The sequence below is a fragment of the Hetaerina americana genome, unplaced genomic scaffold (assembly GCF_022747635.1).
Source record: "Hetaerina americana unplaced genomic scaffold, ioHetAmer1.1.p SCAF_8, whole genome shotgun sequence".
Taxonomy (NCBI): domain Eukaryota; kingdom Metazoa; phylum Arthropoda; class Insecta; order Odonata; family Calopterygidae; genus Hetaerina; species Hetaerina americana.
Genome location: NW_027287427.1, coordinates 5867504 through 5880863, shown reverse-complemented (window position 1 = coordinate 5880863; position 13360 = coordinate 5867504). Strand labels below are relative to the sequence as shown.

Below are 13360 nucleotides of genomic sequence, written 5' to 3'. Positions count from 1 at the left end.
TCAGCAGAGTTTACCACCACTTGGCAGACTGATATAAGTAAGTTTCGATCATCCGCCAAACCTAATATTCAATGGATTCCCTGCCAACTTTTATTCATATCACCGTTCTTCCAATGCCTATTTCACCATTTCCTCTACATATTTACATAAAAGGTGCAGCGCTTAAATCCGGACAAATTTCAATTTGAATATCCCGCCATATTTTAGTTCCACTGGAGGTCACGATTGGCGTTCTTGAAAGCTATAGGAATCTAGTAAACAGTCATAACCTCGAAATGGCCGAGATATTACGTACAATTGCGGAGTACAATCAGAAGAGCTGCTACGGGTATCCCAGATCAACTGTTTACTACATTTTGGCGAGGTATAATGTTTTGGAGAAGTCTGAGGGAAGGTTTCGCTAACTAAGCGAGGAAATCTCATTCGAGGAAAAGCGTGCTTGTCCGGATTTAAGCGCCACACCCTGTATACATTGAAGAGCACAGGTGATAAATGAGATCAATTTTGCTCTGTTTGCAATCACTTCCATTTCAAACCTATCCCACGGAATTTCTCTTAACTCAGCAATGCTTGTAACTCCTTGGCTAACTGGCTTAACTAAGGCATGATCATCTGCAAACCTAACTGATGTTATGCATTCCCCGGAACTTTTATTTCCATCTCCAGTTCTTCCTCTTTTATCATTTCCGCCACATATAAGATACGTCAAAGAGCACAGGTGATAATGGACAATCATCTCTTTAATCTCTAACTAACACAGCCCGTCCGGACTGCTCATTTCCCGCGCACCCCTGAGCAGTCTGTGACATGTACAGATTGCGAATCAGTCTCCAAGCCTTCCAATCTACTCCTATTTTCTGCAGCACACTCACTAATTCTACCCATTTTACTCTATCAAACACCTTCTCGGGATTTTCGAAAGAATCAAATACCCTCTGATTATATTTCATTTTCCTCTCTATTAGGGACCTCATTACTGCTTTGGCATCACACATCCCTCTACCCTTTTTGTATTCAAATTGATCATCCCCTAAGTAATTATGTGCTTTGCTCTTCATCTTTTAATGGATGATCCTTAGCACCACTTCAACTGCGACTGAAGACGTTATTCTACAGCCCTCACATATGGCTGGTTGTCTTTCCCTTTTTTTGGAATAGGAAGTAACACTGATCTGACGAACTCTTCCGGCCAAATTTCTCCCTCATAAATGCTAAGAATTTCTCCATGAAAACCTCTTCTCCAACGGTTTCCTAAACTCTTCAGAAATTTATTGGAAATTTCATCAACCCCAATTGTTATATTCGATTTCAATTTTTTCAATCGTCTTTCTATCGCGCCGTCACGTACCGAGCTAGTCAAAAATTAGCCATACCTAAAAACCATTTCTCACCAAGAGATATCGATAAAAAAAGTAAAAATAAAAAATATAATTAATTAATTAAGCTTCAAATGAACATTAGCGTTAACAAACGCTTACTTTGGAAGTTGTTGGGATGAAAAATTGTACGAGAGGTTGTCATTTTAATTTTACTAATTCTTACAATAACAAAGTTTGATGTTCTCCATTTTACATTAAACATTTGTCTCAGATCTTGTTTTCTTAGAGGCAAGTTGGGCATGCAATCTCATTAATTATGCCAGATATAAGGGCAGGCTGTTTTTTGGGGGAACTAGAGCTATCTTTTTCTGGAGTAGTTTTGTTTATAATTTGGATTCTAAACTTTTAAGATGTTCCTAACAGAGTTAAAATGCTACAAAACAACAAATTGAACTTAAAATTTTTTCCGCCTTATTATTCCTGGAAATTGTATTTAACTGTTCTTCGATATAATTTTTTCACAACCGTCATCTCCAAAAATCTCGAAGATATCAGCATGGTTGACATCCTTCTAGTGAGAACGCTGCAAAAAGATTTTTGAAATTTTTATTTACGGCAGCGAATCGATCCTTCATATTGGCCTCATTAATTCTTTACTTTTAATCATTTATTCTGTCAACTGGCACCAAAATGTTCGCAAATTAAGGTAAATGTTACCAAAAAAGATGAGGAAATCAATATGCATTTTTGATTACCTACTCTGAAATTTATCATTTGAAAGTTCACCCCAGAAATTATTTTCGTAGTATTTTTGGACAGTTGATTTGCAAGGCTTATGTGGATCCATACTTTAGGATTGTACTTTACATCCAATGAGAGTTTGTTTTATTTTCGCATATTAAGCCTTTTTCGACTGAAGTGAAGACACTCGCGCTCCCTGGTAATGCACTCTCTTCAAGTTCATAAATATGTTTCCACTGTCAATAATTGTCACATTTACGGTGTGCGATTACGAGTAATAAGCAATTACTTTAACATTGATTTTCTCACATAGGAGTGGGGAAATCAATGTTAAAGTAATGGAAAAAGCAAGAAGGAGATTTTTCGCGTAAAACCTCTCTCGAGTGCCCTCGAGCTACGTTTCCGCGGTCACTCGGAAAGGGTTCCGGGGTGATTTGGAGTTAGTCCAAAATTTTGAATGATAAATGCTCTCTTGTATCTTAATATGGATACACAAAAGTTTCATCGGAAACGATAAACAACGTTGTGCCCCCGGCTGATTTATCCCACGGTCATTTTGATTTCCTATTTAAACAGGTTTAACGGATATTCTCGGCTATGTATATAAGGGTTTATCCCAAATTCCAATGTTATATTTTTCCTCCCTCAGAACTTTAAATTTGCTCGAGATATTTTTAGAGTTCCCTGAGGGTTTGTTATTTTATTTTCCCTGAATAGATGATATATAAAGACATCCGTGACCAGTAGAATGTTATTTTTTGGTGTTAAGGCCTGAGAAAATTCATTTCTCATTTTGGTGCAAATGCTGCAATCACTTTCTTCTTATCTATGGCGGAAACAATATACCTTAATTCATTGAGTTTATTGTCTTCGTGGTATTTTCATTGAAACGCTTCCTTTTATATGGTTTTTGCTGCGGGAATGGGTGGCAGATGTTTCAGTCTTTACTTATTTAGCGATAATAATTGATTAGGAACTCTTTTGAGTATAATCCCATGTGCCCCTTTGATTAATTTGGTCAACATATTCGTCAAATTATATTTCATTTGAATAATTTAAAATAATCAGACTATAATTCCTTCCCTTCAGTCAATAGTTGCTAACAGAAAATTCGAAATACAGGCTCTTGCCCTTCAGTTTTACCTCATTCGTGTTGGCCTCACAATTCTCAGCTAAGATGGTCTGCGTATGTTTAATACATAGACTAACGATGCATGCATGAATTGAATAATTTACTTAGTGTTATTTTAATTCGCGAGAGTAAACCAATTTCAATCGCTTTGAAATCGTTAAAACATCAAACACACTTCCAACGAATTCGTCATGATGAAGTACTTCATCCAGCTTGATGGAGTCTAATTAAAATCTGAACATATGCGAGGCAATCTTTTACTCGCGGTGTATTTTTTGTCAATTACCCATTCCGCAGATTAAATTAATTCGTCAAACTTTTCAATCATATCACCGCCTCGAATATTGCGTTTTATGTAAAAATATAAAATAGGGATCCGATAATCAGTGACCCCTCGATCACTTTCACTGTTTGTTTTGTTAGTTCGGAGTCCTAGTGGAAGTGGTCTTCTCGAACGAGTGTCCATATTCAAAGCAAATCATTCCATGCTATCGAAGCCAATCACTGCTGGAATCCGAGCCTTCCTATTTTCACTCCACTTGTCTTTTTTCCGAGCGCCGTGTTGAACGTTGCCGGGATTGATTCAATCAATTTCACCATTAAAGATACCGACAAAAGATTTTGAACAGACCTTTATCAACTTGATAATGGATATTCATAGGTTTGTAGAGGCTTTTCGAAGGCACATTTTCTGTTTTCTCTTTCTCATCACTTACGGATACTTGCAAGTATAATTCAGTTAAAATCGTCACTGAATAAATTTGATAAACTACGGGAAAGGATTCTATTCTATTTGCTTCAGACCTCACAAGTCGCCTAATGGGTATATGGTAGGGAATTTGGGATTAGAACATCAGCTTTTAACAATATAACTGACGGAATTTATGAACCTCGCTATTGTTGTTATTGGCTTAATATTGGTACACAGAGTTATGATCAATTCTCTTCCCTACACCGTCAAAAGACACAACCTGAAGACCCAAAATATATCAAACTGCTCAGTTCGAAATAATTTTTATCTCCCATAATGCTGGCCAACATGCCTAGTCTTTTCCTCCTTGAGCCTTGCTTTCCCAGCATACTTCCCCCTTCAATTTCTTCAGCATTTCATCACCAATAAATACTCAGCATCCACTTTTCCTGCCTCCTTTGGACCTCTTCCTAGCAACCCTCTTTCGTATCCCACCACGCACTTTTCATTGGTTTCCTTACCGTTCATTTTACCTTTTCTTTCCTTTTCCATTGCCACATTTCAAAAGCCTCCAATATACGCTTAATATTTTGCTTCAACAACTCTGATTGCATGTGCACCATGCAAAATCTTGCTGCTTGATAAATTATTCACAAATATTCTCTTAACATCCTTACTCAACGTTCCTGTCATTAATTATATTCGTCTTGTAAAACCTTATTTGCCTAATTTAACCCTTATTCTACATAATTTCCCGATTACTTTGATCATATTAATCAAAAAACTTCCCTGATAGGCAAATTGTTCCACATGCTCCTATTGTAGCGTTTAACTTGGTCCTCCTCCCCAAAAATCTTAAGGTAAGCTTTCGTTTTGAGTTCGTTGATTTTCATCCCAAACCTAATGCACCTAGTAATGATTTTAACACTTATTATTCGGTGGTTATTAAATGACAAGAGAGTTGGTTAGGTTTTTTCAGGCGTCACATTTGACTCTGCATTAAACATTTTACACCGCGTGATAAAAATACTAATTTTTATTTCTACATAACATTTGTCCACAACAACCCGCAGTATCATCGAATAAAACCCAAACTATGGTGTTTTTCCTGTGATCTCGAATTATATGCATTCATGTCGAGTATATAGCTCCAATAATTTGGTATATCATCTCCCATATACTAACGGGGTGATATAATTGAGCGCTGTTGCCATTAGCTTTATTTGTATTTCTATTTAAGGTGTCGGATGTTAGTTTGTATTTTGCCGAGGAAGGCATAGAAATGTATTTTTGGTTATTCTAGTTCCACCCAAAACCTACCTTTAATGATAAAATACAAATTAAGTATGGCGAGGGTGGTAAATGTCCAATTGGTTGAGCACACAGCAAATGACCGGAGGGCCTGAGGTAAAAATCCAAGTGATGCCCTTGAACGCCCCCAGCTTAATGAATACTACGATTTCCGGGTAATAGATTTTCTCAGGAGATATTACGTGGGTCAGGAGCAGGAACTGACCCACACTACCTTAATGTATGTATAACCCTGTGCCTTTTTGATTTATAGGAAGTGGGCTGTTACTACTAAACCAATACCTCAAACCTCACATGCTAAACCAATCTTCAGGTTGATTTTCGTGGTTCATATGGTACAATCAAATGTGACAAAAACAGTGCTGTATAACTTTCTGAAAATTTTTCTTTGAATTCAATGTGCTCTTTCCTTTTTGAGGCCCTTTTTTTGGAATTTATCTAATAATTCTGTATCCCTTCCTTTCTTGTCCTATCAACATTTGACATTTTGAGGCCAATTGTAAAGTAAATCCTACATTGTAAAGTAGTCACTCCTCATAAATGTTATTTGAAAATGGGCCAATGAAAAGATAAACCATGGGAAAGGACGTTAGGTGTATCTGCAATTATCCCCTGAACCGAAGTAATCTTTTTGGTTGGCTTCCACTTTGGAAGAAATGGCGATGATATGAATCTCTTGAAACAGCGATGAGTTTTTTAGAAATAAAATGAGGGCATTATTTTATGTTACTGCGCTCAGGACTATTACAAAGGATTAAAAAAATTTTAATGAAATAGTGTGTGCTCTGATAATAGTTAATTTTGATGCTAAGTATTTCGATGATAAATAAATTTTACTCAAATTTTGTTTCAAATTATATGTCATGAAAACAATAATAAAATTTATTTTATTTATTCGGATGCTGACACTCAATTTACCTCTAAATGCTCATACATGATTTATGTATCTTACTTGGACAGTAATTCACAGTTGCAAATCGCATGTAGACATGACTGCTAACTGACGGCACTTAATTCAACAATTCAGGCTCCCAACTACCGAGCAATATTTTCCCAACTTCGTGAATTTCGAATCCTTAAAATATAATTTCTCCGATGAATGCACGACACTTGCGCTTTTTTCATTTATGAAATCACAATGATTTCCCACGCAGGGCGTTCCCTTGGCACATGATCCTGGACCGACGCCTCGACATGATCCAGGTGGGCACGGGGCTCCTGCGCCTCTTCGGCTCCATGCTGCGCTCCTGCCGCTCCATCGCCACATACTTCTCCGTGGTGCGGCCTCGAGGCGTCGGGTTCAGGTTCGAGGACATCCTGATGCGCGCCAACACAGCGTTCGTGCTGGCCGTGAAGAAGGCTTCTGGCGGCGACGGGGACCCCGCCGTGGTGAGTTCAACGCTTGCAACGGTGCCACGATGAAGGATCTACAAAGAGTTTCCTTCCCGTGGTTTACATCCTTCTCCCCCTGAAAAACTGCTCATTTGTTATGAAAATTAAAGTATGGCACAATGAATTATAAATCGTAATATATTTTAGTTCAGCAGGCTGCCCTAAAGCTTCAATTTTTATCAGAACGCGTTTTTAATTTATTTATTTTAAACCCCATTTTTGAGCTGGGGAAGGTCGCATAATCCCTACAGTCTCCCAAAGACCATTGGTAGCAGTGGCGATGAAAGTAGTTGGTATATAAATAGAGGAAAAGGGAGTGAGTGAAAATACATATACCTGTATACTAATGCTGGGCAACTTTCAACGTCTAGCTTTCATTGGTTTTTCTGTGTCATCATTTTACACTTTGGTAAGCCAAGTTGCATTTTACCATTTCTATGACGTTTGTAGGCTCAACATAAATGCACAATATCGAATCACAAGATTAAATAAGAGGCATAAAAAATGAACACGTCCTTGCTTGTTTGCGTTTAGCATTACATTGCTCGATTCTCTCCAGGGTGCCACGGTTAAATCTGCACATCAAGTGCAACTTGTGTACATCCTGGCGGTCTCTCATTTATATTTTTCTTAATTTCCATCTTCCATATTTAGTATTTCTTCTTTTACACTAACTTATGCGCAATAATTCGTTAAAAACACATTATTTGAAATAATTCGCTCGAACTTTTGCCTTTTTATCTTTTGAGAAAGATTTTTTTAATGATGTTCATTATGCGCAGTTTTTAGATGTGTGCACGGTAACATACTTGATATTTTACCCTGCATCCAAAATTTACAAATATACGCCGCAGCTTAGTACATTTTAATCTACAAACGAAATGATTGCTTTCAAATATTTGATTGTTCATTTAATAAGCTTTAGCAAATTAGTTACTCTATTCATTAGCCTTAGGGTAAAACGTAAGCCATTCAAATAGAAGTGCAGGTTTTTGTAATGGTCGATTTATAATAGGTCAACTTCATGAATCTCCATTTATGACAATGTTCTGGCCATAAAACAACTAAGTACGAAGAATATGTACTCGTATTACATTTCTAAAGTCTTACATTGATATACCTTCTCTAGAAAATGTTTCTAGGCATGAAAATACTATTCCCCAGACGAAGTTTCGCACAATCAAAATGTGTATCTATATTTTTTTTAAATTAATTAATGCCATAAAATTATTTGGATTCTCTGCAGAGAAAATAATTAGCAAGAATAAGTGTAAAGCAGCCACTGTGTGATAATCTTCATTGATACTATTGTAGTTATTAAAACATTGTTTGTATGTTATGTGGAAGTGTCATTGTATGTAAGAATATTATCTCCTCTTTTTCGAGTGCGTGTATGTTCGTTGCAAGAATGATCATTAATCAGAATTGACCGTTGCCTCCAGGATAATTGCCTAATTGCAACGTAATTCTTAAATAAACAAATAAATAAAATATTTCCTTGATATATTAACAGTGTTTAAAATTCTAATGTTTTGGTATCTAATGTTTGCATTCAATACTTGGATAGAATGTAAAGACATTTTCAGTGACAAATATTTTTGAAAATGAATACCTTTCAACCGTTCGGACGCACTTATTTTCTTAATAAAACTAACTCTAATGTGAAAATGATTCCGTTTGTCATTATCTTCATTGAAAAAAGAATGGAATATGATGATTGTATCTACATAGTGATAAAACGTGCGTCTATGATCATTAGAATACAACTATATAATAACTAAATAAATATTATAGGCACTAGTTGAATATTTAGAAAATATATTTTAAAAGTTACCAGTAAATGTATGAATAACTGTTCAATACGAGTCTCTTGATGGTCTCCTTTATCAAAATTTGCCTGCTGAATTTCAAAGTTGGAGACACCTAGAGGTGAAAATCAAGGCTTTATACGAGGGTCATCCGGAAAGTAGTACCCGTTCGTGCCGCATGAAGTGCTGACGACGCGAGTAGCCGCTGGACGAGGTCAGATAGCTTCAGTGGCTTGTCTGCCTTCTCTGAGCCAAGTTGCGTGACGCTAGCATTGCCTGTGTTGTTTCTGTGATTGTTTACAATGTTTAAAAAAATTGAGAACGCCGCCAGTTGTGAAGTGAGGGCAGTGATTAAATTCCTCAATGCAAGAAACGTTCGCCCATGTGATATTCATCGCCAATTAAAGGAGGTGTATGGAGACAATGTAATGGACGAGTCGTCTGTTCGGCGGTGGTGTCGCAACTTCAACATGGGGAGGGGGAACACACACGACGATGAGCGTTCGGGGAGACCGTCTGTCATTACAGACCAACTGGTGAGCTCAGTTGACGAATTCGTGAGGAACGATCGGCGCGTCACAATTGATGACATCTGTGAGCATTTTCCCAATGTTTCTCGAACAATTGTTCATGAAATTGTTAAACACCATCTGCATTATGCAAAAATTTGTGCAAGATGGGTCCCTCGCGTATCTCAATGAGCTGGCGGCGAAGGACTATGCAGCAGGAATACAGAAACTTGTCACACGTTATGACAAATGCCTTAATTTGCTTGGAGATTATGTTGAGAAGTAGTTTAAAGTATCCTCTTTCAAATAAAATTTTTTATGTTTGTTAATATTTACTTTTGTGTCTTTATTTCACGAACGGGTACTACTTTCCGGATGACCCTCGTATATACTATATGTGAGCGAATTAGCAACGTGCACTTTAAAATCTCAGTATTTTTCACGTCGTTTGTTTTTGTTGATAAAAATAAAAAAAGGTTGATTTTTACCGAATTTACGAACTTGGTAAATAAAAAATACCCTGATCAAATATTTTTTTAATGCTGCGAAAAACATTTCTCCCCACATAGTTTGTTTGAATGCTCACTTTTGATTGCGCTTTCAATATTTTGGCTAAGGCGTGGAATTTTCGAGCGCGTATATATTGATATATTTTTTTCGAATGACAATGCCATGGTTTTGATGATAGCTTTGATTTTCCGTTTCCGAAAAGTCACATCTACGTGAGGCGATGCAAGATTTGTATGCGCTAGTATACAATTCTGAACGTAATTAATGAGAATAAAACCATGCTCAGTTTGAATTAGAGCTTAGTTTTTAATGATTTGAATCCTTGAATCCATCGCGAGTTAAAACCTAAAGAAATGCTCCGAATGCTTGAACTGTAAATGGGACGTGGGATTTCTGGGTCGCTAAGAAATATAAATAGATTTGAAAGCAGGACGCGTCGAGTCATTTCAAGGACTTTTCGTCGAAGTATTCCCTGGAAGTCCTAATTTACATTCCACTCTACGTTACAGGGGATGAAAAGGATGGTGCAATAGGGGTGGATTGCACCATGTAGTAGTTAGTAGTTTTTAGGGGAGGCGACCGACAGCTTAGGTCGTTTTCGCCATAGGGGATGGACAGGAAAGGATGAAGGGTGGAGAGAAACCCGGCGTCGGCATTAGCCTACTCTTTACGAAAGGCGCCAAGGGGTCCGCAGTTTAACGTCCCATCCGACGGACGGCGTACTCACTCAAAGTGCCCTCCACAAAGCACCTCAAGTAGGGATCGAGATACCTCTGAAAAATATTCAACACCGCCGGGATTTGAACCCGCGCCCTCAGGGTGGGAAGCCAGTACGTTAGCCGCCGCACCATCTCGATCCCCGGATTGCACCATCCTTGTTGGAATTCAGTGTGACACCAAAGAATCATTTTTCCGTATTCCAATCGTGTGATAGTCATGAATATACAATGCCGTACATTTAATTTAATTGATTAAATTAGCGTCAATTAGTTTTGATAGCGTTAATTTTAGTTTTTGTGTGCTCATATAGTTTTTTTTCGAAAATATTCCGCCAAAACGGCTGTGGATGCTCCATAGAGGAAGGGGGAAAAAATAAATTTTGGGTTTTTATTAGTGCACCTCTAGCCAACTGCACCTTAACTATGAAAGTATTCACATACTCCAAATTGTAAGACATGCACACGCACCTTTCCATTAAAATGACGCAGTATTTCCAAAACACTTTTTTTTAACAAGTATTTTTAATGAAATAATTTTTATGCTGGCGTTCTGCTTTGATGTTATCTTTGACTGTTTTATTTGTTATTCAGGGTTTGGAGATCAAAGGACAAATGGTTCATTGCCCCGAGTCCGACACTATCCTGTTCGTCGGCTCTCCCTTCTTGGATGGGCTCGAAGGGCTCACCGGGAGAGGTCTTTTCCTCTCAGACATCCCTATTCACGATGCCACACGTGACGTCATTTTAGTCGGAGAGCAATCCAGAGCACAGGTAAGAAATTATACATGGTCTTTGAAAATACAAATCCTAATTTCTTATTTCCAACTTAAATGGTATCGTAAAGACTCCCTTATGGTGGCACACACATTTAAGCATGGGTATCAGAAAGTAATTAGACCTATTTAAAGAGTAAGGCATTATTCCTAAAATAATATTATATCCCCTTTTATGAAATTTGGAATAACACAATAAAAAATGAAGGAATATGCGGTGTATCTCAGTTGATAGACTGAGTTGATAGTTGATCAGTTGATAGACCTCTCCAATATATAATGGTCGGAACGCAAAACTTCACGCAGCGATTCACGTTTTCGTCGGTTCTACCATGGATAGTCGCGCCACAGTAAAATCATTCGCATTACTTTCAATATTTTTCCTGAATGCATAGCCTACCATTTTTATTTATTTCAAAAAATGTACCAACATTTTCCGCCAACGTTACTTTTTCTACCGGAGCTATATTTCAAGAACAAGCTATGAAGTAAATATCATATAAGCGATAGAAATTGGCAATTTAGAGTTTTGACTTACCATATTTTGTAAATAAGTAAATTAAATCCCAACCAAAAGTTGGTTGCATCTGAATCAATATTTATATTTTGGACAATATTCAATCATAAAGAAGGGTTTCATTCTATTTACCAGCACAACAGTTTGGTATATGTACTTTAAGACTCAGCGCTACCCATAGTGTTTTGGACTCTCACGTGTCTCAGTTGGCATTAAGGAATCGTCCTCCGCACTCTGCCCATTCAACAGGAATTGAACGATTAGATGTAAAAGCTGCGTCAATGATTCTGGTACTCGCTGAACATAATTATGAAATTCCAAGAAACTACGGGAGATGCCGCAATAGTAACTTTTTAACGAAGTCATCCGCTAATATGCATTTCAATGCAACAATTTCAGAGTAAAATCATTCGCCTTGAACGGGATTGGTCAAAACATCCTTGGTAGGATCCCTGTCAAGGTGAATGATTTTTAGACTCTGAAATTGTTGCATTGACAATTATAAAACACTCGATAAACCTCGTATCAGAATTCCAAATGTGAATATGCGATTAGTGAAAAATTAAATTGCTTCCTTTTGTATAAATCACTTGATATACGACTTTAAATGTTAAGATTCAGTACTTAGTATAGCATAGCAAAAAAATATCCTCTCTCTCTCTCGAGACGCCAATTATGAGTGCAGTAGTTGCTTGTAGTCGTGTTTTTCATTACCCAGTAGCAAACAAGCAGGGCCTAATTTCTAAGTAAGATTCTGATGAAACTGGTTATCATGTATCGCTTCATTGCACAGCGTATTCCTCAGAAGCCAATATTCCCTTTGAACTTGTTTCCATACAAAGCTTTGGTGATAATTTCCGAGTGCGTACTATGTTTTGTCTTGTAATTCTCAAAGGAAGGCACTCGCCGCAATATCACCCAGGGAAAATGTAAAATCATGGGGATCTATATTTTTCGAAATTTCCCGATTTGAAGCCAATAATTCTTTGAGTTCATCGAACACAACCCCCAGATTTTAAAAATATTTTTTGATTCTTTTAGAGACTTACAGGGATATAACACCAAATCTGCATTTCTTTAGTATTGTGAAGGTCGAAAGAATTAATAAGGAATATTTAGTGATAACCCCTGGACAGTCGCACGATAAAATGTTTTATCGGGTACGGATTCTTTGCCTACAAATATTTAACTGCTGTGACTAAGAATATTTGACTGCAATATCTGTAAATCCCATCAAATACAGTGGCGTATCAAGTTTGAGAAGCAATTATCAGCATGAGACATTAAACTACATCCCTTTCTCCCCTCTCTAGCAGTGAGACCCCAGACCAGCTGTCTTTGAGAAGTAATGAAGTCCTTGGAGATAAAATACGATGGTTACTATAACTTCAGTTAAAATTTATTGCGGGCTTCCTAAAACAAAAATATCGAGAATAATAGCTGTAATTTACATAAGGAAAAATTAATACACAGAATAAGTTTTATCCGGATATCTCAATTATTTCCTAGTCATAATCACTTTAAAAAAACCCACGTGCATGTGTGACCTTTGTCAAAAACCCTGGAAGTTATTTTACGCTACTTTTTCATTCAAGTAATTTTGTGATCAATCCGCAAAAATTGCTCCAAACTTGCGTAATGCCTTATGCCCTGATTACTTCTATGTATAAAATACAGTATTAAAGCTGTATTATTACAAATATTTCGGAGTTTATCGTGAAACTAGATGAAATTAGCTCTTCCGTGTTAAGTAGTGATATTTTTTTGCATTCATCCTTTATTTTATATGCATTTTTAGGGTTATATAATTCCTATCTTATCACCTATTTAATAGTCTAATAAGAATAATTATGCTTCAGCTTTATTTTACCACATAGACTAAATTCCCAAGAGAAGATAAGAATGGTATAGAAACTTTGAAATATAATAAAGAGCATA

The 13360-nt window shown here is 37.0% G+C and overlaps 1 protein-coding gene across 1 annotated transcript in view; it reads left to right on the top strand.

Annotated features, from left to right (window-relative positions):
* Gycalpha99B (guanylate cyclase 1 soluble subunit alpha 2) overlaps positions 1-13360 on the top strand; it is a 417282-nt gene that overhangs the window by 368009 nt on the left and 35913 nt on the right. Inside the window, exons 5-6 of the mRNA XM_071597019.1 lie at positions 6349-6583; positions 10724-10903. Of these exons, the coding sequence (XP_071453120.1) occupies positions 6349-6583; positions 10724-10903 (415 nt within the window). The remainder of the gene's footprint in view (positions 1-6348; positions 6584-10723; positions 10904-13360) is intronic.